This window comes from Phascolarctos cinereus, unplaced genomic scaffold (assembly GCF_003287225.1).
Source record: "Phascolarctos cinereus isolate Bilbo 61053 unplaced genomic scaffold, phaCin_HiC Scaffold_1;HRSCAF=81, whole genome shotgun sequence".
NCBI classification, from domain to species: Eukaryota; Metazoa; Chordata; class Mammalia; order Diprotodontia; family Phascolarctidae; genus Phascolarctos; species Phascolarctos cinereus.
The window spans coordinates 281694992-281720309 of NW_027555514.1; the positions used below are offsets into that span (position 1 = coordinate 281694992).

General features: G+C 57.2%; 1 protein-coding gene across 2 annotated transcripts in view; it reads left to right on the forward strand.

Annotated features, from left to right (window-relative positions):
* Positions 1-816: 816 nt before the first annotated feature.
* MICALL1 (MICAL like 1) overlaps positions 817-25318 on the forward strand; it is a 30683-nt gene continuing 6181 nt past the window's right edge. For both annotated transcript variants that reach the window (XR_013483329.1, XM_020982569.2), the window contains exons 1-14: positions 817-1028; positions 7772-7820; positions 7948-8089; positions 8908-9002; positions 10151-10299; positions 10735-11177; positions 14681-14744; positions 16328-16674; positions 19173-19564; positions 21891-22025; positions 22602-22728; positions 23094-23184; positions 24607-24680; positions 25106-25220. Coding sequence is in view for 1 of the 2 variants with exons in the window: in XM_020982569.2 (XP_020838228.1) it covers positions 883-1028; positions 7772-7820; positions 7948-8089; positions 8908-9002; positions 10151-10299; positions 10735-11177; positions 14681-14744; positions 16328-16674; positions 19173-19564; positions 21891-22025; positions 22602-22728; positions 23094-23184; positions 24607-24680; positions 25106-25220 (2369 nt within the window). In the remaining variant the exon portion in view is untranslated. The remainder of the gene's footprint in view (positions 1029-7771; positions 7821-7947; positions 8090-8907; positions 9003-10150; positions 10300-10734; positions 11178-14680; positions 14745-16327; positions 16675-19172; positions 19565-21890; positions 22026-22601; positions 22729-23093; positions 23185-24606; positions 24681-25105; positions 25221-25318) is intronic.

A 25318-nucleotide genomic window follows, 5' to 3' on the forward strand; every position in this document is an offset into this window, starting at 1 on the left:
GAGAGGCTATACAAGATGTAAACAGTGGAGCTGGTCCTTGAACTCCAGACTTATCGATCTCCTTGTTATGAATCCCCTAGTTCTGGGTGCGCTCTAAACCTCGCTCCTACAGGGTCATTCTCTAGAGTCAGGTATGTGATGGGGCTGGGCTGGGGTCTAGGAAGGGGATGTACAAGAAGCCAGGGAGTAGCTCCCGGAGCTGACCCCCGGGCTCCTGGTCAAGGGATCAATCAGAGTGGGGAAGGAGTGGAGGGCCGGACATAACACTAAAGCCTACGGTGGGGGCGGGGTTCTGTGCTTGTTTTGGGTGGGGGGATACCTAGTGGTCTAAAGGGTATGGGGTTGGGGGGGGAGTTCCTGCCTGCCTCTAGGACGAAGGTGGCCCTTCTGGTTTATCAGGTCATGGGGGGGTGTGGGGGCTCCGTCCCGCCGGCGCCACGGGTGGGGGAGGGGCGTCTCCCTGCAGGAGGGAGCCCCGTAGATGTCCATCTCTGTGGCCCCGGGGGAAATCCCTTGGGCACGTGCGCGTCGGGGGTTCTGGGGGGAATCCCTCAGACGTCCAGGGGACTGGAAGGAGGGAGTGGGGGGGGTGTCTGCGGTGCAGGGATGGCTCGGGGTTGGGGGGCGCCCTGCCCCGCCCCGCCTGGTGAGCCAGCCCGGGCTGGGCGTGAGTAAGCGCCGGGCGGGGCGGGGCGGGGCGGACCCCGGACAGGTCTGAGCAGGGCCGGGGGGAGGGGCAGGAGGAAGGGGAGGGGGAGGAGGAGGAGGAGGAGGAGGAGGAGGAGCCGGAGCGGGAGCCCGAGCGGCGCAGCCCCGGAGCGGCCGGAGCCCGGCTCCCGCGGGTGCAGCCCGGGCAGCGGGCGGCGGACGAGGCGACGGGCCATGGCCGGGCCCCGGGCCGCGCTGCTGGCCTGGTGCCGCCGCCAGTGCCGCGGCTACCCCGGCGTGGAGATCCGGGACCTGAGCGGCTCCTTCCGGGACGGCCTGGCCTTCTGCGCGCTGCTGCACCGGCACCGGCCGGAGCTGCTGTGAGCGGGGGAGGGGCGGGGGGAGGGGGGAAAGCGGGGGGAGGGGGAGCGATGAACCCTGCCGGGGTGGGGGGGAGGAGGGCATCCGTCAGTTTCACTTCGTCCGCGGTCTGCGGAGTGAGAGGGCGCAGGACCCGGGGCTTCCCCCGACTGGAGGGGCAGTGATGGGGGGGGCTGGGCAGCGGGCGGCGCCCCCAGATGCCCCGTCCGAGAAATGAGACCCCTCCTCCTGCCTCTGGGAGTGAGGGTTGTGTGTGTAGGGGGTGTGTGTATGAGTGAGTTTGTGTGAGTATGTAGTGTCTGAGTGAGTATAGTGTGTGTGTAATGTGTGAGAATGTGAGTGTGTAATGTGTGAGTGTCGTGAAAGAGTACAAGTGTGAGTTTATGAGAGTGAAGTGTGTGTATGAGTGTGCCTGTGAGTGTGTGTATGAGTGAGTTTGTGTGAGTGTGTGATTGTGAAAATGTGGAATGTGTGTGAGTGGAGTGTGTGTAATGTGTGAGAATGTGAGTGTGTAGTGTGAGGGAGTATAGTGAATGAGTACGAGTGTGAGTTTGTGAGTGAGTGAAGTGTGTGTATGTGTGCATGAGTGTGCATGTGTGTGTAGTGATTGTGAGGATGTGTAATGTGTATGTAGTATGTGAGGATGTGTGTGCAGTGTGTGGGTGGGTTTGAGCATGCAGTGTGTGAGTGAGTGTATGTGTGTGTTTGTGTGTGTGTGTGGTATGAGTATGAGTGTAGTGTGCATGCAAGTGTGAGTGTGTATGTGTGTATGTGTGTGTGTGTACCTGAGCACACATTCCAATTCCCAGTACGTGTTGCTCACACTCCTCCTGGCTGTCACCTCCGGGCTGGTTCCAGAGGTCACTGGGCCAGGCCTGTGCTCACACTCCCTAGGTAGGTCACCGGATGGGATACTCTCCCCGACACACAGACAGTCGGCGCTGGCAGGGGGTTTCAGAGAGCTGGTCCGAAGCCTGTGTTTACAGATGGGAAACCTGGGGCCCACAGCGTAGGCTGCTCGCTGGGTCAAACTCCGTGAGAATCTCTGTGGGCCGCAGATTGACTTAGTTTTTAAATCTAATGCTATCTTCCTTGTATTGCATTTTCATTTTGTTAAATGTTTCCCAGTTAGATTTTAATCTGGCCTGGCTGCACTCTGGAATGTTGGGTAGTGTGCTTGGCCCCTCTGATGTAGAAGAGTTTTAGGATTTGGATTTGTTGGCTGGAGGGCGCCTCAGACACCACTGGTCCAACCCCGGTATTTTACAGGGCAGGAAACTGAGGCCTGATGAGCCTGAATGGGTTGCAGAGGTGGCTTTGAACCCAGGTGCTCTCTGAGGGAGATGGGCCCCATGGCCCGGGAAGGCCTTGTCACCTCTGTTGCCTGGGTCACTGTTATTTTCTCTTTCCTTACCTGTAAAAATTCAGGGGTTGGGTTAAATGGCTTGGGAGGGCCTCTGAGTCCAGTCACACAGCCAGTTAGGGGGCAAGCTGAGACCAGAATCCCATGCCCAGAACCAGCACTTGGTTCTTTCTACCAGGTACTGAGGGACCAGGCTCTCAGAACTAGTCAGTCTGGCATAAAGAACTCTGACGTGGGGCTCAGGAACTTGGGGCCCTGCTGTTGGCTCAGTGGGTGACCTTGGGCAAGTCATTTCCCTTCCTGGGCCTCTTCTATCTCTATGGCGTAGACAGTCTGTAAGATTCAGTGAAAGAGTTGAAGCAGCCGGCCTTGTTCTTTTGGGCAAGGGCAAGGATCTGTGAATGAATGAGGATGAAAACCCAGAATTCTGTGAGAGGAGGCAAGTCATTTTATCTGGGCCTCGGTTTCTCCATCTGTAAAATGAGAGGATTGGCCTCTGAGGTCTTTTCCAGCTCGATATCTATATCCTGGAATGGACATTGCAAAGCCCGAGCTGCTGCTTATAAGCGCTCAGCTCCCGACCTAGACACCAGGGGTGTTAGGATTCAAAACCAGGGCTTTCTCCCTGCTGGCCATCTCTTGTTGAGATCCCAGGAGGCATCAGAGCCGGGAGATCCCCGGGGATCCAGGCCAGGTTGTATCAGATGTGCCCATATTGATGGTCTCTGATCATCTTCGAGCTGTAGGATTCTGTGATTCTGTCTTGCCTTCCTTACCCCAGTGTTGTCGTTTTGTGTGTGTGTGTTGTGTGTGTGTGTGTGTGTGTGTGTGTGTGTGTGTGTGAAGAAATCAGCTGGTTTCACGACATCTGGTTAAAGGTGCTCAGCCGCAGTCTGTGAGCTCAGAGGGCACAGAACCCAGGTGTTCGGACCTCTCCTCCCTCCCTGCCCAGCCCTGGCATCCTCACCCCTGAACAAAGGGACTGTTCGGGAGTCTAGGAGTGGTAGGCTGGGTTTGGGAGAGCACTGAATGAGGCTTGGGAGGGCATTGAAGGCCCTGTCCTGTCCCTGTGGGCGAGGAGAAAGCTGTTAGACCAATATTGTCTTTGTGTGGTTTTTGGGGAGAGATGCTCTAGAGGTCTGGAAAGGGGGGCAGATGAAGGCAGTCGGGTGCGGGGCGGGGGAACAAGGCTCCCCAGCGTGGGGAGCCTGCTTTGGGTCACAGACTCTGGCGTGTGTGGGTCATTGCTGGACAGCGCCTGGGGGATGTCGCTGATGGGGAGAAGTCTTGTACGGGGCCTGGCACGTGCGTGTTTGTGGACTGGCTCAATTTCAGAGCAGGGATGAGAGCCGGGGCCCCCTGCGTTCAAGTCCCCTTACCCCATGCTGGGTTTTAAGGTTCAGGCTTACGGTTTGGGGACAAGCATCTTGGCACCGTGACCTTGGCGTCAGAAGGGACTGGGTTCAAGTCCTCCCCCCCCCAATACATGTTGGCTGGCTGTGGGACCCTGGGTGGATGTTAACGTCTTACCGCTCCCAGGAATTTATAGTCTTAGACAGTATTTGCAGCTGTTGCTGTTCAGTCATGTCTGACTCCTCTTGACCCCGTTTGGGATTTTCTTGGCAGAGATATTGGAATGGTTTGCCATTTCCTTCTCCAGCTATTTTTACAGATGAGGAAACTGAGGCAAACAGGGTGACCTGACTTGCTCAGGGTCACACAGCTCGTGAGTGTCTGAGTCCGGATTTGAACTCCCAGAGATGAGCCTTCCTGACTCTAGGCCCCTGTACTCTATCTGCGGTGCCAGTCTGCATCAGTGGAGGGAGGTTCCATACTGGGATGAGTTCCCTATATTGATGAAATGACAGGATACCCCCCAAAACAAAACAAAACACAAGCCCGACTCTCAGTTGAGGAAAGGAAGCCAGCTCCCTTGGTGATGGATGGAGCTGCCCTGGGCTTGGCCGGGCGCCCATCTGTGCAGCCTGGTCAGGCTCCCAGGCCCCCCGCACCAGGCCCTTACAAGGGCATTGCCTGATGTGGGGAGGCAGGGCCGCCTCAGCTGGTTTCGGCTGCCCGGGATGGAGAGAAGCGGGGGAGAGGATCCTGTGGCTGGGGGGTAGGGAGTGGGATTCTAGGTGAGTAAGGCTGCGGGTCTCGGCTGGAAAAACAGGATTCGAAGAGGAGGTGTTCACGGCCCCTCCCGAGGCCGACGACCGTGCTTTCAGAATTCTGGATCTGTTCGCATGGAGGGGCCCCAGGGGTCTTTTGGTCCCAGACCTTCCCTGTGTGCACAGGGAAGCGGAGACTCACTGAGCTGAATGAGTGGTCCCAAGGCTGGGCCTGGGGCGTGGGGAGGTTAGACAGGCTCTCCAGCTGTCTCCTTTGGGTGCCGGGGTGGCTTTGGGTGGGCGGCACGTTAGAGATGCTGGCCGACTGATTGGTAGGTGAGGGCCTGGAAGCCTTCTTTGGGCCTCGGTTTCTCTAGCTGTAAAATGTGGTTGGAAAAGATTATCTAAAAACCCTCCCAGCCCTGACATGCCCTGTTCTGAGGCCCCTTCCCAGCCCTGACATGCCCTGTTCTGAGGCCCCTCCCAGCCTTGACATTCCTTGTTCTGAGGCTCCTCCCCGTCCTGGCATCCCCTGTTCTGAGGCCCCTTCCCAGCTCTGACATCCCCTGTTTGCAGGCCCCTCCTTCCATAGTGGAGTGTTTAGGGTACTAGACTCGGACTTAAGAAGATCTGGGTTCAAATCTCCCCTCGGGCACTGTGTGATCCTGGCCAAGTCACTTAACCCCTGTGTGCCTCAGTTTCCTTTGTCTGTAAAATGAAAGGTTCTCTAAAGGTCCGCACTCGATCTAGATGTGGAACCCTAGGTTCTAGGTGGCACCCTGTAGGATCCTGGATCCTGGGCCCCTGGGGACTAGGCTGGCAGGAGTCTGGGATATCAAAGCACCGCCTGGGCCCAGGAGTGGCCTGCTTGGGGGCCTCTCCCTTGGGAAGAGCCAGGGGTGGCCGCATTTGCGTTTCCTGCTAGTGCCAATGCCAGGGCAGTGCTTTGCCAGCGTCTGAGTGAGGTTTCTCTCATACTGACGTCTTTAATGGCCAGGAGGAAGGCCAGGAGCCACAGACAGCCTCCCTGGCTTCCTCCTTGAAAGTGCCCCGTGAGTCTTGCTGACGCCCTGTCGGGGAGGGCCCCTGCTTGGGTGGTGATGCAGCCCCCAGACGAGCGCCCAGTCTGGTGAGGGGCGATGAGACGCACAATTAAGTCAGAAAATGATGCGGTGCCTAGGACGGCCAGACAGGGGCCCTGATCATTCAAGTGCAGACAGCTGCTGGGGCAGCCGGGATTAAGGACCCGGCAGCCTGGGCTGGCAGCCTGCCTGGGGCCAGACCTCTGAGCCTTCGTGTCCTCCTTCGTAAGGCCAGGGGCCTTTGGGACTCCTCCCAGCTCTGGGTCTTGGGCCCTAAGTCCCCCTGCCTCCCTGAGCCTGGGTTTCTTAGAGCGGGTGGTGCCCACGGCCCCTTCTCATCCCTCCCCATCCTGTGAGGGTGGAGCTGAGCCAGGTAACCCTCTAAGGGCGTTAGGGAGAGACAGCTCACTTTGCTTCCCACCCAGTCTAGCAGAGCCATCGCTGAACCATTCTGGGCCTCAGTTTCTTCCCCTGTAAAATAAGGGGGCTGGACTAAGTTTGTGATTGTGTGACCCTGTGACCGAGTGAGGTCTGTTCTGGCTCCGAGTCCCATGAAAACCAGTTTTCTTCTCGGCTTGGCTCAGCTGCAGCTTCTTCCTGGAAGCCTTCCTGGATTCCCACCCCCCATCCACACTCCCCACCCCCCAGCTACAATGGCCTGCCCCTCCTCCAACTTTTCCTAGTGCCATGAGACTGGAGCTCTGGGTTGCCCCCGTCACTGCCCCCCTAGAAGGGACCACCAGAGGCCATCAGAGCCAAGCAGAATCATGCCTGCAGGATTAGGGAGCAAGGTGGGAAGGGATAAGCATTTATTAAGCACCTGCTGTGTGCCAGAGCAGGGGTGGGGAACCTGCCTGCTCAAGGCCACGTGCCTTGTGACGGAGCCCAAGTTTCACAGAACAAATCCTTGTTTTAAGGAGGTTTGTTCAGGGAAGTTTGGATTCAGTCAGAAGGCCACACTTGGTACTTCTGAACGTTTTACGAGGGTCTTATTGGATCCTTACAAGAATCCTGGGAGGCAGGTTTTTATTATTTCCATTTTACAGTTGAAGAAACTGAGGCAGGTTAAGTGACTTGCCCAGGGTCACATAGCTAGTAAGTGTCTGAGGCCAGATTTGAACTCGGGTCTTTGTGACTCTAGGCCTAGCACTCTCTCCCGGGATCATAGATAAATCTGGAGCTGGAATGTCCTTAGAAGCCATTTAGGCTAAACTCATTTTACAGATGAGGACACTGAGGCCCGGGAAGGGAGAGAAGTGACCTGTCCAAGGTCATACAATTTGAATTCAGTTTGTCTGAATGTATGTGCATGAAGCTCCTTGAGGGAAGTGAAGGGCCCTTGTTTATCTCAGGATCTCCCAGGCCCAAGCCAGTGCCTGGCACGCCTTAGGTGCCTCCAATCAGGATTCTCCAATCAGGGTTCTTCCTGAGAACCCGCCTTCCTTGTGGTAAAGAGTGCCAGCTCTTCCCTGACTGCCAGAGGGAGGGCCAGCTGCGAAAAAGGGGGTGGAGGGATGGTGGAGGGCTCGGGGATCCTTGAAGGCCCACACAGGAGCCCCCAGCCGCCAGATGGAGACAGGAGAGAAGGTGGAGGTGCTGGGGAGAGTGGGACCCGGGGTCTGTGTCGTGGGCTACTCCGGACTCGTGGTCAGAATTTAGCCATACTGACTGCCCGTTCTCAGACCCCTCTGGAGTTGAATGAGAGCATGGATGTCTCCGAAGCGCTGGAATGATTTCTCATGTTCCTGGAAGCTCTGACATCCACTGTTCTAGGGCCCTTCCCAGCCTGACCTTCCCTGTTCTAAAGCCCCTCTCAGCCCTGGCATTCTCTGTTTTAAGGCCCCTCCCAGCTCTGACCTTCCCTGTTCTAGGCTCCTTCCCAGCTCTGACATTCTCTGTTCTAAAGCCCTTCCCAGCCTTGGCATTCTCTGTTTTAAGACCCCTCCCAGCACTGACCTTTTGTGTTCTAAGGTCTTCTATGCTCTAATATTCTATGTTCTAAGGACCTTTCTAACCCTAACATTCTGTGTGTTTAGAATAGGCTGTGTGCAGATGGGAAGGGAGAGGGTCAGTAAGTGCCAGGCATGCCCCCACGGCAGTTGGCAGGTCCCTGATGCCCCCTCCTCTCCCACCAAAGCTGCTGAGCCCCCCTCTATTCCTTACTCTCTTGTCTTTGTCTGTTCCAGAGATTTTGACTCGCTCTCCAAGGACAATGTCTATGAAAACAACCGGCTGGTGAGTCCCAGACAGATGGGGCCTAGAACAAAAGGGGGAGCGGGCGGCGGGGTGCCTGGGAACCTCGTGGGATGGGGAAGAGAGCAGGGCAGGCCCGCGTTTCAGGCCATCTCCTGTCTCCTTCCAGGCCTTCGAGGTGGCGGAGCGGGAGCTGGGCATCCCGGCCCTGCTGGACCCCAACGACATGGTCTCCATGAGCGTGCCCGACTGCCTTAGCATCATGACCTATGTGTCTCAGTATTATAACCACTTTACCAGCTCCAGCCAAGGTGAGTCCCCCGACTCCTCCTGGGGCGCCCCTGACTGGGGTCACTCACTGCCCATCCTGGAGCCCCCCCTGCCCATTTCCTGCTTACAAACACTTCTCTTTATCCCTGCCCCCACCGTGGAGTGTGGGAGGGAAGGACCTACTGTGTGCCGGACACTGTGCTCATCCTTGGGGGGACAAAGAAAGGCCGGAAAGGACCCAAGGCCACTGGGGGGAGAGAGGACCGATTATTTGCTGAATTGGGGGTCACCCCCCTTCCTCCTCCCTGAATCAGGACAGTGTGGCAGCCAGCTGGGGTCATCAGAGGTCATCCTGTCCAGCCCCCTGTCCAAAGCATGAATCCCCCTCACCTACATCCGGACAGACAGTCCATCACTTGAGATCATTTCTTCTTTTGGGCTTTTGTCACCTTTTCCCACTTCTGGAAGTACTTCTGGAAAGTACGCTGTCTCTGGTGTCGTGATGGGGCCTGGGTTCAAATCTCACCTCTGATGCTTACTCTGGGCCAGTCACTTGGCCTCCCTGGGACTCAGTTTCCTCTTCTGTAAAGTGTAGCCCTAAAGGGCCTGTGAGGTCCCTTCTAGCCGTCTGGCTCTGCCCGTTTTCTTCAATGCAGCCCTCCACGGCAGCTCCCCACTCCCCAGGTCTCAGAGGCCATGGCCTTCACCATCTTCCTCTGCGGGTGGAGCGTTCTTCCCCTGGGATGGGGAGGAGGGGGTGTATCTGGACTTCTAGACCTTGGGGCTCCTGGCCCCAGGCCATGAGCAGGAGTCTGAGGTCTCTGCCAACAACCCGTTCCCTCTCACTGTCTTTCCCCAGCCAGCGTCTCTCCACCCAGGAAATACCCAGCAGCTCCTTCCTCTTCCTCCTCTGAAGCAGCTCCCAATGCCGACGCTGAAGGTAGCAGGATCCAGGTGGGTCAGTGGGTGCCCTCTCCTTGGGGCCATCTGGGGAGTCGGGAGGGAGGGAGGGAGTCTTGAAGGAAGCTCCCCGGGGATGGGGTGAGGCCAGAAGGCCTCCTGCCCCCCAGGGTGAGGGAAGCCAGCAGGCTCACTTCCCCTATTCCATATGGGCCAGGGAGCTCAGGACGTGACAGTCACAGGGGAATTCCACTTAGCTAAAAGCAGGCTTGGCAAAGGACGCAGTGGGTCAGGGCCAGGAGTGCCCGCCCGTAGCCAGGGCTCCTCTGTCCTGGCAGCCTAGCCAAGCCTTGGACCCTTCTCAGAGCAGGCTTTTAAATACACAAAATAAAACGTGGCGTTTCGGGAAGGCTGCGATCCCATTGAAATCCAGTTAGTGAAATGTTTCCATCAGTTCCCCAACCCACAGGCTCTGAGCCCTGGCCGGGTCCAGCTTCAGGGGCTCACTTTGCTCTTGTCTCTTCTCGGGGGGCCTCCCTCTGCTTCTTTAGTGCCTGAATCCCCCCAGCTCAGGGGTCACCTTCCAGCTTCAGACCTCCATTGTATGCATCTGTTCCTCCCCAACCTAGTTCTCACGGGAGGCCCTGTGTGGTATAGTGAAGCAGGAAGACCTGCCTCCGGCATAGGCTAACTTTGTGATGCCCACTTCCCTTGTCTGGGCCTCAGTTTCCTCATCTGCAAAATGAGGGGGTCCCTCCCAGCCCTAGAGCTGGGGTCCTGCCTCTGCGACCTTGGACAAGTCATGTAGTGACCTCCCGTCTCTGGGCCTCAGTTTTCTTATCTGTAAAATGAGGGGGGGTGGACTTTCCAGCTGTGGACCTGGGGTTCTCACTTCACCCCTCAGTGCCCCCCAGGCCATTCTCTGGGTCTGCGTTGGTAGCGGAGCACTGCTCCTCCGTAGGCATGGGTCCAGTGGCCTTTACTCCCCCGCCAGAGATGCCTGTAGTACCCCGTGAGTTTTGTCTCATCCCCTCGCCAGACTGCACCCCATGAGGGCAGGGACTGTTTCGACACCTTCCTGCCCACCCCCAGGAGGAAGGCGATGTATGTTTGTAGAATGTGCTGGCAGGACCCCGGGAGGAGGGCTGGGGGCAGGCCATGGGGCTCTGACCTTGCCCTGGGGGGCTGGCTCTCTCTGGCAGGAGGAGGAGGAGGGGGTGGCCCCTGAAAGCCTAGCGGAGCAGGGCTCCCGCGGCATCCCCAGCAGCTCCTGTGCTGCGTGTCAGCAGCATGTCCACTTGGTGCAGCGATACCTGGTGGAGGGCAAGCTCTATCACCGCCAGTGCTTCAGGTCAGTGTGGGGCAGCATGTATCCATGGGCAGGCGACCACCCACTTCCTGGCCGTCCAGCCTGGGACCACCGTGGAGGTCCTTGGCTACGTGTGGTGTCTCTGGGGATGGAGGCTCCCGGCTGCTTTTTGGGCCGTGCTGAGCTTGGAGGCCCAAGGCCTCAGTTCAGAACCTGACTAGCCATGTGATATTGGTCAAGTCCCTTCACTTCCCTGGGCCTCAGTTTCCCTATCTGTAAAATGAGGGCCAGATCTCCTCTGAGGCTCCTTCCAGCGCTGGGTCCAAGGTCCCAGGCTCTGCTAAAGGAGGGGATTGGCCTTGATGACCTTGGAAGTCCCTTTGAACTCCGGATTGCTGATCCCCTGATCGAGGCCCCTGGTCCCCAGCTCCTGGATCCAGGTCACTGCCCTGGCTCACTGGTGTCTCTCTCCCACAGATGTAAGGAGTGCTTCAGCACTCTGCTCCCTGGAGCCTACAAGAACGGGCCAGAGGCAGGCACGTTTGTGTGCACCCAGCACCGGGGCAAGCGGGGCCCCCTGGGCCAGACAGAGGGCAGGCCCAGAGCGGCCCCGCAGCGCCCAGAGGTGGCAGACAGGGCCGAGACAGCCGGCATGGGGGAGGATGGTGAAGACCCTGCTGCCTCCAGGAGGGACCCGGGGGAGCTGAAGCCCATGGAGCCCCTGCCTCAGCCTCTGTCCAAACCCCCGCTCCCCAGTAAGCCGCAGGAGCTGGCTTCTCCACCGGCCGGCCGGCCGACTCCCGCCCCGAGGAAAGCCTCGGAGATGTCCACCTCATCTGCCAGCCCCCAGCCTGTCCCTCGACCCCGCTCCAGCGTGCAAGGGGAGAGCCCTGGGGAGCAGGGCGGCTGCCTGGTCAATGGTGAGTGGAGGCCACCTGGACACCTTTATGCCGAGCATCCTACAGATCTCTGTTAGCGCCTGTGGTCCCTACCACGGCACCGTGGGGACAGGAGGGTACGCGTTGCCATCTCCATGCCAGCGACAGGGAAACCGAGGTGTGGGGAGTGGTCCAGAGTGATGGGGTCAGGTTGTGCACCCCGTGGCGCTGAGCTCTCAAAGTGCGGCTTGGTTTGGTCACGTCCTGGGTATAGGAGTCTAGCTGGACTCCCCATTCTCCCCAGGCCAAGAATCGAGCCCACTTTGTTTGGTGGGGGCAGGGAAAAGGTCCTTGGTACAAAGCAGCAGCACTTGGAGTTTTGGAGAGTTGAGTGAAGGCGGGATCTGGCGCCTGGGGCCCAGGGCCCAGCTTGGAGTCAGCGGGCTCTCCTCCCTCCCCCTCCTCTTTTTCTCCATTGCTCCTCCCCCACTACCTCTGCCCCACCCCCCATTTCTCTGTTCCTTCCTCCTCTTTCCTTCTCTCTCTGTTCTGCCTTTCTCCTCCCCTCTTTCCTCTCTTCTGTCTCCCCTCCTCCTTTCTTTCTTCTTTCTCTCTCCTCTCTGTCCTCCTTCCTTCCTTCTTTCCTTCTCTCTCCTCTCTGTCTCTTCTCCTTCCTTCCTTCTTTCTCCTCTCTGTCTCTCCTCCTTCCTTCCTTCCTTCCTTCTTTCTCCTCTCTGTCTCCCCTCCTTCCTTCCTTCTTTCTCTCTTCTCTCTGTCTCTCCTCCTTCCTTCCTTCCTTCCTTCCTTCCTTCCTTCCTTCCTTCCTTCCTTCCTTCCTTCCTTCCTTCCTTCTTTCTCTCTCCTCTCTGTCTCTCCTCCTTCCTTCTCTCTCCTCTCTGTCTCTCCTCCTTCCTTCCTCCTTTCCTTCTCTTTCCTCTCTGTCTCTTCTCCTTCCTTCCTTCTTTCTCCTCTCTCCTCCTTCCTTCCTTCCTTCCTTCCTTCCTTCCTTCCTTCCTTCCTTCCTTCCTTCCTTCCTTCCTTCCTTCCTTCCTTCCTCCTTCCTTCCTTCCTTCCTTCCTTCTTTCTCTCTCCTCTCTGTCTCCCCTCCTTCCTTCCTTCTTTCTCCTCTGTCTCCCCTCCTTCCTTCCTTCTTTCTTTCTCTCTCCTCTGTCTCCCCTCCTTCCTTCCTTCCTTCTTTCTCTCTCCTCTCTGTCTCCCCTCCTTCCTTCCTTCTTTCTCCTCTCTGTCTCCCTTTCTCTTTCTTTCTTTCTTTCTTTCTTTCTTTCTTTCTTTCTTTCTTTCTTTCTTTCTTTCTTTCTTTCTTTCTTTCTTTCTTTCTTTCTCCTTCCTTCTTTCTCTCTCCTCTCTGTCTCTCCTCCTTCCTTCCTTCCTTCTTTCTTTCTCTCCTTCCGTCCTTCTTCCTTTCTCTCTCCCTTCCTTCCTTCTTCCTCTCCCTCTCCTTCCTTCCTTCCTTCCTTTCTTCTTTCTCTCTCCTCTCTGTCTCTCCTCCTTCCTTCCTTCTTCCTCTCCCTCTCCTTCCTTCCTTCCTTCTTTCTCTGTCCTCTCTGTCTCCCCTCCTCTCTGGCCTCCAGTCTCCCTTGGGTGGAAACCCCACATGCTCGGTTGGCCCTGCCCGCCATGACCGTATTCCTGTGGGAGGCTTTGGCGCCCCCTGATGGTCTCTCAGGGACAGCTGGCCTGTGGCCAAGTCTCACTTGTCTGTTTCCAAGTTGAAGGTCAGCGCTTGGGGCAGCTTGAGTGGGCCCTGGTCTAGAGGTGGAAGGAGCCTTTGAAGCCTTCCAGGCCCCCCCACCCCACTTCATGAGGCCCAGGGAGGTTCAGTGACCCAGACAGAGAGCTGGGAAGGGGCCGTAGGCTCAATGGTCCAGCCTCTTCATTTTACAGAAAAGGAAACTGAGGCAGATAGAACTGGGAAGTGACTGGCTCAGGGTCACCCAGCTAGTAAGTGTCTGAGGCCAGATTTGAACTTAGGTCTTCCAGATGCTAGGCCCAGCGCTCTATCCACGTGACTCCTTCCCCCCTAAATTATTTTGTATTGCTTTGCATATAGTCTGTATTTACCTCTACGTATACTGGTTGTCTCCCCCAGTAGAATGTATGCTGCTTGAGGGCAGGAATTGCTTTACTCGTCTCAGAGTCCCCAGTGAGCCTGGCACACAGCAGCTCATGAATGGATGACCCAGTCCCACCCCTCCCACCCCCATCTTACAGATGAAAAAACGGAAGCCCAGGGAGCTGTGATTTGTGTCAGGTCACCCAGCTAGGCTCACAGGCTCACAGTTTGTGCTGGAAAGGCCTCCTCATGCAGCTCTTTTCCCTGCCAGACGAGGACCTCGAGAGTGTGAGGCGGCTCGACAGCTCCTGGCCCTGCGCTCACTCCCTCTGAGGGGCCTGTACAGGCCTCCCCCTGCCTGCTCCTCTCCAGCCTCTCCACCAGGGCCCAGTAACAGGGGTGATGGCCAGCAGCCAGTGGCTTGCCAGGCTCAGATGGCCTCCGACCCCATCGCTCCTGGGCTGAGATCCTGATTGAAGCTGTTGCATGGGGTCGCTGGGATCTAATGTCCCGCTCCCAGCTGGTTTTGTTTTTGGTTTTTGGAACCCTTGATTTCACTGATGGAGGGAGATCCTGGTTAGGAGATGGGGCACCTGACCTGTGACGTGTGGACATAGGAAGTTGCTGGGGGGAACTGAGGTGTTCACTAACTTGTCTAGGGCTCCTCAGTCAGCGTGGCAAGCGTCAGGCCTAGAACCCAGGGCTCTGGGCTCGGTCCACCGCGTCATCGTGTGGCAGACATTGTGGCGGAAAGAGCCGGGCTTGTCCTGAGAGGCCCGCTCTGTGTGATCTCGGGTCACTTGCTTCTTGTCCATCTTCAGAGTAAGGGGGCTGCACCGGGTGATCTGACGCCTCATTTGCATGCCCACAGGCACAGTGCTTCCTCTGAGCTCCCACCTCCTAGCGGTGCCAGGCCCCTTAGCAGCGTTGTGGGATCTTGGCTGATCGAGCCCTTTCTATCCCTGTCCCTCCCCACTGATGCAGGCCATCCAGTCCCTTCTGGTGGCCGGAGTGGGGGGAGTGTCGTAGCTGGTGCCCTTCTCCTCAGGGCAGAGGAGGGGAGGCAGGGGACTCAGCTGGCCTCCCTCCCTCTCTCCTCTGGGAGCTGAACTGGGACACGGACTCCCCGGTGCTTCTGTTCAGATCTGGGAGGGGAGGGGGTGGACTAAAATTGGTTGCCTGGGACCTAGATTTCATTTCTCACCTGCACTGTAGATGAGGTTTGCTCTGGTGACATCTCTTTATCTTGGCTTCCTGTGGAGAGGTGGCTCGTCTAATCATGCCACGAGGGATGGTGGTGGAATCCATCCTTGTCGGACCAGGAAGTTACTATAGGGATAGAAGCCCATGGCCTCACAGGGGAGAGAGCCCCCTGGACTCTCCAGGAGATACGGGCTTCTTGGCCGCTGGGGGGGAGGGGTCAATTCACCACTACCAATGAACACCTGTCTCTTTCTTACTTTCCGCCTAGGAAGGGTGCATGAATCCAGCCCCCCGGTGCCCAAACCAAGAGGGACACCCAAGGCCTCAGATAGGTATGCAATTGACCGGTAAGGGGAACTAGTCCCTCAGGTAGCTGAGCCCTTCACCCCTTCATAACTGGGGGCCTGGGAGAGACAGGGCACAGCTAACAAGGAAATCCTCTCCTCCTGTTGGGCTCTGGACTTGGGGACCTGGGTCCTCCTTTGAACCCCGGGAACATTTCCTTCTCGTGTCTGTTCAAGAGACAGACAGGCTTATCTGGGAGGTGGAGAAAACCAGGCTGGGAAGGGCCCCCACAGCCCCTGCGTGGCCCCTGCCCCCCGTCTCAGATACGAGCTCTAGCCAGCAGGTGTCAGGAGACCAGAAGGACTCGGGGTACGGGCCCAGTGATGGACCTTGCTGGCCAAGGTCCAGTGGGCCTTGGCCTGAATGAGGCTCATCCCCCCAAGTGCGGCCCCCAGCACCCCCTGAAGACATGGAGGTCTTCAGGTTTCAGCCTGGGTCAGCAGGGAGGGGTGGGTGTGTCCACGCTGATGAAACAAGAGGGCGATTGACAGGTGTGCCAGCCACGCATCCGGCCAGGGTCAGAGTTGTGAAAGGGAGGAGGAACCAGCTGGTTAAGGTGCCTCCTTGATAGGGTTCCTCAGCGGAGGCTGGCCGGGGGGGCGACCGGGCACTGTGGTCAAAGGGACTGGGGGTGTTTAGACTCAGGAAGGACTTGGTGCAGCCGCCTTCAGGTACGTGAAGGGACGTCGCGAGGAGGTGGCATCCCGCTGGCTCTGCTTGGCCCCAGAGAAGGGACCTGGGGGCATTGGGCGGCTTTCTGAGAGGTCCAGATGCTCCCAGACCAGGGCTGGCCAGCCTCGTGTCAGGGAGAACTCCTCCTTTGGTCCCAGCTGGGCCAGCTGCCCCCGATGGCCTCGGGGGAGTCCTCATGCCTTCCTTCTTGTCCCCCTTATTGGCCTCATTGTTCCTTCCCTTCCTCGGTTTGGCATTATGCCGCAGTCTGCTTCCCATCCTGCTTGGACATTACTCTTCTTCCAGCCAGACTGGCTTCCTTGCTTTTCCTCACGCACACACTTATTTCCCGCCTCCATGCCTTTGCTGAGTCTGGCCCCCAGGCTCCCCTTCCTCACCTCTACCTCTGATTCCTTGGTTTCCTTCACGAGGCAGATCCAGGGCTTTCCAGATCCCCTCTTCATCACTCAGGGTTCTAATTAGTGTGCATCCTTTCAAAGTTAGCTTGTATTCATTTTGTGAATGTTCTGGATAAGGGTAAGGGCCTGGTCTGTGAGGCTTTTGGTGTCCCAGGTGAGAAACTCCATTGTACCAAAGCGGGGCGGTGCCTGCTTAGGACTTAATAGTCTTAGAGAGTCGCCTAGGGTGAGAAGTTAAGTGCCTTCCCCAGGGTCACACAGCCTGTATATGTTAAGACGTGGAGCTCGAACCCAGGTCTTCCAGGATCAGAGGCCAGTTCCCAGTCGACGCCTCTTGTGTTGTGTCTCCCGACAGAATATAAGCTGCTAGAGGGCAAGGACTATAGCTCATATTTTGGTCTTTTATTCCTAATGCCCGGCATGTAGTAGGTGCTTAATAAATGCTGGTTGATGGATGGCTTGGTTTCTGCTTCCTGCAGAGCTGCAGCCCCTAAGAAGAAGGACCCACCGTGGATCGCCCTGGTGCAGGCGGAGCCCAAGAAGAAGCCAGCCCCTCTCCCACCCGGCAGCCGCCCAGAGACTCCCTCGCGGCCTGCAGAGGGAGAGGAGAGCCGAGGAGAGCCGAGGCCAGCCGCGCGAGAGCCCAAGCCCTACAACCCCTTTGAGGATGACGATGAGGTGGACGAAGCAGCAGCAGCCCCGCCTGCCCCAGCCCCTGCCGAGCAGACCCCCAAGAGTCTGCATCCCTGGTACGGCATCACCCCCACCAGCAGCCCCCGCACGAAGAAGCGGCCAGCTCCGCGAGCGCCCAGCGCCTCCCCCCTGGGTGAGTCCCTGCCGTGCTCCTGCTTCCTGTGGGTCGTGGCCTTCGGGGCCCTGTCTCCTGAGCTGGATGGAAATGAGAGCTCAGACCTCAGTAGGTCCTGGGCTTTGTGAGCAAGGCCCTGTTCCCTTGCCTCGTCCAGGGCTCTGTCCCCATGGCTGCCTGGCGTGGCCAGTCTGGGGCTCTGTCTCCGTGGCTGACCGGTGTGGCCAGTCTGGGGTTCTGTTCCCTTGGCCCCCAGTGTGGTCAGTCTGCCTCTGAGCAGTGTGGGGAGATCACTCCCCCGGGGGGGGCCTGGGCAGTGTCTCCTTGCTCCAGTACTATGACAGAGCATCCCCAGGCACTCACACACCCTCCTTGTCCAGCCTGGGGAGAGAAGGCAGCCCATGAAGGTGGACAGTCTCCAAGTGTGGCTCCTCCAGACCTTGTTCCATTCGGTTTGGGACCCAACAGGGTCACTCACTGATAAGAGGAAGGGCCAGAGGGCCAGACTGGGGCAGAGAGGGGAAGCTGCATGAGGGCAGGCTAGGGGTCAGTGGAAAGGGAAGAAATCCATGCAAGCATGCACTGTCCTGGGAAAGGTAGTGAGTTCCCCATCACTAGGTGCCTCCAAGCAGAGACTGAGTAGTCAGCGGCAGAAGGAATTCCAATATGTTCTGCTGTGTACATTGGCCTAGAGGCCCTGTGAGGCCTTGTCAGGCATAAAGCCCCTCCTGAGCCCCCCTCCCACAGATATTTTCATACACTTCTCTCCCTCCATCTCTTTCTCTCTCCCCCTTCCTCTTCCTCCCTCCCTCCTCTCCTCCCTCTGTCTCTCTTTTTCTGTCAGTTTCTCTCATCTCCCCAAGTTCAAATCCGGCCTCAGACACTTCTTGGCTGTGTGACCCTGGGCAAGTCACTTCACCCTGTTTACCTTGATTTCCTCATCTGTAAAATGAGCTGGAGAAGGAAATTGCCAAGAAAACCCCAAATGGGGTCAGGAAGTCAGATGGGACTGAGCAGTGACTGAACAACAAAAACATTTCTCTCTCTCTCTGTCACACACACACACACACACACACACACACGCACGCACGCACGCACGCACGCACGCCTCCCTCAGTGAAAGAGCTGCCCTCCACTCTCCTCCCACAGTGCTGTGAGGCGGCTCACAGTCGTGGCTGTACCTGTTTTTTTTTTTTTAATATAAATTTATTTTTAGTTTTCAGTATTCACTTCCACAAGTTTTTGAGTTTGTACCCATTTTTCACAGAGGGACGCTGAGTCTCAGAGTCAAGGCTGTTCTGTCTCCCCCTCTCCCTGCCCTTCCCCCGCAGCACATGGACCTCCACTTCTTGGGTATCTACTCATAACATACATAAAGGTTGTGTCTGCCAAGAGAATGGTAGCTCACTGAGGGCAGGGTTATTTTATTTTTCTGTCTTTGTATCCTCAGGGTCTGGCCTCCGGCCTAGCAGCTAGTAAGTGCTTAATAAATGCTTACTTATTAGCTTCCTGATTGGTAGAATTGAATTCAAAAGTCAGTCAACAGCTGGACATTGAGGGTACAAAGACAGAAATGAACCGGTCCCTGCCCTCAGGGGGCTTCCATTCTCTTCTAGTTGCAGCTTTTCCCAGTACCCCACAGTCCCCCACCATTCAGATTCATTTGGATTTCCTTTTTTTTTTTTTAACACCTTATGGCATTTTTTATTTTTACATCACCTTTATCATTCTCCCCCTGCCCCACTCCCACCCCAGATCCTTGTAACAGATAGAAAAGGAAAAAAAGTCCCGCACAGCTCCCCTAACCATCAGGGTTCTGGCAGCATATGTGATATTCCACAGCCGTAGCCCCCCACCTCTGCAAGGCGGGATGGAGCCCAAGCTGGCTATTGTCATGCCGGCTCAGCAAGCATTTCTTAAGCACTTGCTGTATGCTGGGCAGGACAGAGACCCAACCCAGGCCAGTCCCTGCCCTCAGAGGGCTTCCATTCTTTTCTGGTCTCAGCTCTTCTTACACCACCACACTCTTTGGCAAAGTTCGCACCAATGGAAGGGAGGAGGGAGACAGTTTGCCGGGGTGGGCGATGGAAGAATTTTTAAAGTCAGGGTTTTTAAACGTGGTAGCCAGTAACTCATGAGGGCGTGACAGAGCTGGAGCGAGGCATGGGCAGTCTGGTGGGGCCACCCGCCTCTGTCCTGGGGGGTGAAGGCCCTAGAACCCAGAGCTGGCCCTCCCAGGTCCAGCCCTCCTGCATTCTGTGGCCGTCTGCAGGCAGGCTGGACCTTCTGTATCCATCTTTGTTCCCTGCCTAGAGCCGGGCGGGACCTCAGAGGCCCGCTTTACAGATGAGGAGACTGAGGCACAGGAAGGTGATTGCCAAGTGAACCCCGGTCCTCTGGCGCCTGAGCCAGGGCTCTTCACACTGTCAGGCCGCCTTCCCCAAGGTTCTGGGCATCGCTCGCCCCCAAACCCTGGACTTCTCACCCTCTTCATTCCCCTCTTCTTGTCCCCACAGTTCTGCACCCTGGCGGCCTCCCCATGCCTCGACTCTCACACTCAGAGCCACCCTCTTCGACCCCATCGCCGGCCCTCAGTGTGGAGAGTCTCTCCTCGGAGGGCTCTGTTCCGGCCCCTGGCGAGCTGGAGCCCCCCGCGGTGCCCAAGAGCTCCTCCGAGCCCACCGTCCACGCCCCTGGGGCCCCCAACAGCCTCTCGGCCTCCTCTTCCCTCTCCTCCTCCGAAGACATAACCCAGCCCTGCCTGGACCGGGCCCCCCCTAGCCCCTCCGCCAGCCACGCCAAGGGCACCCCGGGCCCGCAGCCCGCCCAGCCTTGCGTTGGGGCTGCCCCCACCCCGCTCCTGTTGGTCACAGAGAGGAGCCCTCCGTCCCCCCAGCAGCAGGTGAAGGTGAGTCTGGCCCTGGCCGCTTATCTCCTCCCAGCCCAGGCTGCTCACCTGAAGGCGGCCAGAACTCTGGGCCTGGCTCTGACCGAGAAGACCCTGCCACTTACCGTGTGCCCTTGGGAAAGTCACCGTCCCCCCGGGTGCCTCAGTTTCTTCATCTGCCAAATGGGATGACGATAGCACCTGCCTGTCATGCTTATGGGGGGCCAATGAAACACTGTAAAGTGCTTGTGATCCCTCGGGTGTTGTAAATGTCAGATGTTGTTCTTAGCTCTAGTGGGTGTGGGGTGCTAAGGAATCACAAGTAATGTGATTCCTGTTTTATGAGATCCTGTGAACGTGTGCATGGCAAGGCTGCTCCAGCGTCCCCGAGTCTGACGGAGATAGAGCCTGCTCTGGGGCTGGGGGGTCAGACAGCTGGACTCAGGGAGGAGGACCGGGGTCTAGTCCTGCTGGTGCACAAACTGGCTGTCGGACCCTGGGCCAGTCACTTAATCTCTCAGTGCCCCCTCCCAAATCTCTAAGACCAGAAGTTACTGAGGAGCTGCTATCTGTGTAGGCGGAGGGAGCTTCCACACCAGGAGCTCCCAGTGCTGGAGAAATCACAAGTTTGCACCAAGAAGGGGTTGGGTGTTTACAACCTGCGGTCTGGGGCTGTGGGGGCCTGGGGGGCGATGGGTCAGCACCTGCATTTTACGGATGAGGAGACTGAGGCCCAGCTGCTTATGTGATTCAGTGCTCAAGGGCACAGCCTTCCCTCCCCTCGGCCATTCATTCTCTCCCCACCGCCTTGGTCTCTGGTTCTGTCTCTTTCTCCCTCCTCCCTCCCCGCCCTGAGACAAGCCCTGAGGGAACATGGCCTGACCACTGGTCCTGGTTGAGCAGACCTGGAAGGTGCTCCGACAATATTGACCGAGCTGAGTGCCCGGGCCAGGTGCCTTTGACACTGGCCAGGGACGCCCTGGGGGTGGGGCAGGGGGGCGAGGGTGGCCCCCCTGTGCAGGCTGGGCCTTCCTCCCTCCCGGGGGTCAGACTCGGTGCTGGGGAGGTGGAGGGGCCCTTGGGGATCAGAGGCCGCCCCCCCCATTTTACTGAGGAGGAAACTGAGGCCCTGGGAGGGGGCCCCCTGGCAGTAATGACAGGATCACAGATCCCTTGTTCCTCGGGCCAGGCCCAGATTTCTGTAGTCCTGTGTGGGGAGCCTTCTCCAGTCTGGGGTTCGGTTGTTCACCCACAGTGAACAACCTTTTAGGAAGGAAGGAGGGAGAGAAGGAAGGAAAGCTTAATTTAAGCATCCACCGTGTGCCAGGCACTGTGCTGAGATATGTGCTGTCCACATGGTATCTCACTGATCTTCCAGACAACCTGGAAGGAAGGTGCTAGCGTGACCTCATTTCACAGTTGAGGAAACTGAGGCAGGAAGGCTAAAAGTGATTTTCCTGGAGCCCAGAGAAGCTGGCTGTTGAACCCCCAGGGGCCCCACATTAGCCGTAGAATGCCCCTCTGCAGCAGGGCTGGGCACTTTCCCAGGTGGGAGGTGCAGGGAGGGGCCCCCAGAGAGTGCCTGCCTTGAAGCCAGCAGCCTGGGAAACCTCAGACCGGCCGGGTCAGCGGTAGCTGCAGGAAGGGGGTGGTGCAGAGCCAGGGCACCCAGAAACTGCTGGTCAGAGCAGGGTGGGGGCCCAGAGATTCCCAGGGGTTGACAGAAGACCAGATTCGAATCCTGCCTCTCCTACTTTCCCCTCCTCCTCCAGCTCTCCTACCTGTGTGACCTTGAGCAGTCAGTCCATGAGCATTTATTAAATGCCTGCCATGTGGCAAGCTCTGTGTTAGGTGCTACGGGTATAAGCCAACACCGAATAGTCAGTGCCCTCAAAGAGCTTGCGTTCTCTCAGGAGAGACACCACACTTGTAGAATAAATAGATGAATGAAAGCTAACTTTGGGGGGAGGTGCTGGCAGCTTGGGGGGATCAGCTGATCCTGGAGCTGAGCTCAGGAGGGAAGGAGATGGGTGCGGGGTCAGCCTGGGCAGAGGTGGAGTTGGGAGATGAAGGGTCCTGGGCCAGTCACAGCAAGGCCAGGAAGCCTGGGCCAAGGTAGGGGGGGAGATGTCAGGTGGCAGAGGGCAAACAGAAGAGGCTGTCATTGGCTCTGGAGGTAATAGGGAGCCCCTGCAGCTTCTGGAGCTGGGGAGTGACCCAGTCGGATCAGCTCTTCAGAAGAACGCCCCTGGATCTCTCCAGAAGTTAATGTCTGACCTGGCAGGTCAGTCGCCACCCTGGTCTCTAGCCTCACTCCCAGCCAGCTCCTCTTTCTGGTTGCTTTCAGACCTCCTGCAAAGAGAACCCCTTCAATCGGAAGGCGTCCCCCATGTCCTCCCCAGCCACCAAGAAGACCCAGAAAGGAGCCAAGCCTGTGCGGCCACCTGCCCCTGGACACGGCTTCCCACTCATCAGACGAAAGGTATGGACTCATCCCCGGCCTCCCGGCCTAGCAGGGTCTTCTAGGAACCACAGGCCTGGAGCGTGGCCTCAGAGTGTGTCCGGGCCATGCTGTGCCTGAAACGAGAATGAATGGATGGAAGGGCATTTATGAAGCCCCTACTGTGTGCCTGGTGCTGTGCTGTGCTGGGTGGGGGAGACAGCAGCCAGGGTCAGCTCCAGTTGCTGGGTGTCAGCCAGCTATTAACTCTGCTGGAAGCTAGATTCGAACTCGGGTCTTCCTGACTCAGAGGCCAGCTCTCTCTCCCCTGGCCCATGCCGCCTCTCACTTAGTCTCCTCTTTCCTCCTTTTGTCTCTTTGCTCTTCCCCCTTTCTTCCTCCTCTTCCTCTCATTAAGGATGCATTCATTTCAGAGTGTTCTAGTGCAGGCCGGACGTGGGTGCTAGGCTTGCCCTGCTCTTGTAAAGCCTCCCAGGCCTGTGGCTGACTCCCAGGGCTCAGTGACCAGACAGATGGTGGGCTGGGCAGAGAAGAGGGCCTCCCCCTCCCCCTCCCCGCTTCCTCTGACTGGGGCCTCACCTGGGGCCTTTTGGGCAGGTCCAAGCTGACCAGTACATCCCAGAGGAGGATCTCCATGGGGAGATGGACATCATTGAGCGGCAGCTGGACCATCTGGAGCATCGCGGGGTGGCCCTGGAGGAGAAACTCCGCAGTGGGCGGAATGGTATGTGGGGTGCTCTGGAGGAAGCGGGTGGTGACAGAGGGGAGGCCCCATCCCCGGGAGCTCCTTGGCCCAGGCCTGGGAGTACTGTCTGGCACGGGGAAGGAGGGTCATGTGGGGCACAGGATTCCCTCTCCTCAGCCCCTTCCCAGCCCATTTGGGGCAGGGTGACCTTCTGAAACTAGCCGGGCCAGTTCGGCTGCTTCCAGCTGCTCCCCTCACCCTCTGGAAGGGAATTCTGGGATCCACAGGCCTCACGGGGCTGCACGTTGACCCCTGCCCAGGTCCCCAACCCCCCGAGCTCCGTGGGAGGGCCCCTCCCCAGTGGCAGCATCCCTGGGGCTCAGGACGTGTGCTTCCCCTTGCAGACAGCCATGAAGATGACCTTCTGGTGGACTGGTTCAAGCTTATTCACGAGAAGCACATGCTGGTCCGGCGGGAGTCAGAGCTCATCTACGTGTGAGTTCATTGGTGGTGGCGGCCGCTTCTCTCTCCCTTGGGTCCTCCCCTGAGCCGCGGGGCTGGGAGGGAGCATCCCTGGGCCTCCGAAAGCAGGCCGGGGGCTTCCAGGCCAGAAATACCCCGAGACCTAGCGGGAGCAGAGAGCTTTCTCTGAAGCTATCTCTCCATCTCTGAATCTCTCTGCTGCAGCCAGACACATCTGCCATCTGTAGAACTTGATGATTTAAAAAAAAAATTTTTTTAAATTAATTTATTTTGATTTATCAACAATCACTTTCATAAGCTTTTGAGTTTAAATTTTTTCTCCCCCTCCCTCCCTACCTCCCTCCCCAAGACGGCACACAATCTGATATAGGCTCTACATATACATTCCTATTAAACATATATTCACATTAGTGATGTTATAAGGAAGAATTAGAACCAACAGGAGGAACCGCCAGAAAGAGGAAACAAAACTCAACAGAAGAGAAAAAATAGTAGCAGATAGTCTGCTTCGATCTGCATTCAAACTCCATGGTTCTTTCTCTGGATGTGGAGAGCATTTTCCATCATGAGACCTTTGATGTCTTAGATGCTTGTATGGCTGAGAAGGGCCAAGTCTATCAAAGTCAGTCATTGCACAACGTGGCTGTGACTGTGTACAATGTTCTCCTGGTCCTGCTCACTTCACTCAGCATCAGTCCATACAAGGCTTTCCAGGTTTTTCTGAAGTCAGCCTGCTCATCATTTCTCATAGCACAATAGTATTCCGTTACATTCACACCACAACTTGCTCAGCCATTCCTCAATCGATGGGCATCCTCTCTATTTCCATTTCTTTGCCACCAAAAAAGAGCTGCTGTTAACATTTTTGTCCTGTGGGTCCTTTTCCCATTTGTATGATCTCTCTGGGATACAGCCCTAGAAGTGCTGTTGCTGGGCCAAAGGGTACGCACAGTTTTACAGCCCTTTGGGCATAGAACTTAATCATTTTTGTTTGCCTGTTTTTACGTCATCTTTACTTGCTTCCCAGAGAGCCAGGCCCTGGATAGGGAGAGGAACTGGACTGTGCTGTTATTGGTATGGGGAACTCCCAGGGGAGAAGACCCCCTTTACTAATGCACATTGCCACCTACTCTGCAGCATCTAGCCTTAGACTTTGCCTAGAGCACTGAGAAGTCGGAGGCAGGATTCAAACAGGTCTTCCTGGCTGATTTCCCACACATGCCTTTTGTTCTTTGTAACAAAGAATAAGAAGGAAGGTGGGATAAACCGTTTCAACGGAAGTAGCCAGGGCACGGACCCAGCCTGACAGTGCACGTATATGGCGTCCCACACCTGTAGCCCCCCACCCTTTCACAGAAGGGCAGCTGCTGGGTTCTTGTCCCTGCCTCCAGGAGTCCCCTCCAGCTCTCAGCCTCTTCTCTCCATCCCTGGCAGCTTCAAGCAGCAGAACCTGGAGCAGCGCCAGGCCGACGTGGAGTATGAGCTGCGGTGCCTTCTCAACAAGCCCGGTGAGCACGGCCCCAGCTCATTGCTGGACAGCCTCCTGCTGAAGGATGCCAACGAGCCTGGGGCCAGGCTGGGAAAGGGGCGGCTTGGACAGGGCAGCGTGGCGAGGGTCAGGCCAGAATAAGTGGGAAACCCGGCTGGAACCTCCTGCTCCAGCGTGTGGGCAGAAAAAGGATGGACAGAAGTAAAGAAGGCACTGGACCTAGAAGTCAGGAAGACCGGAGTCATTCCCCCTAGGCCACGCTGCTTAGTTAGATAGTGAGCTCTCCATTGCTAGAAGTATCCAAGGGTAGGCTCAGAGGACCACCTGTCAGAGGTGTTGCTGGAGGGATCCCCGCTTTTCTCCAGCGCCGATTAGACCAGATAGTCTTTGAGACTTCTCTTCTTGGTCTGAGCTTCTGTTTTTCTCTCCTCCCTCCATGGGCAGATAAGGACTGGACGGAGGAAGACCGGGGACGGGAGAAGGTACTCATGCAGGAGCTGGTGACCCTTATTGAGCAGCGCAACGCCATAGTGAACTGCTTGGATGAAGACCGGCAGAGGTGAGGTGGGGGCAAGGAGAGCAGATCTTTGCTCCTGTTCTAGTGGCTGGGGGTGGGGGGGGTGAGGAATGGTTAACCCCTCCCCTCATCCCCTCCCC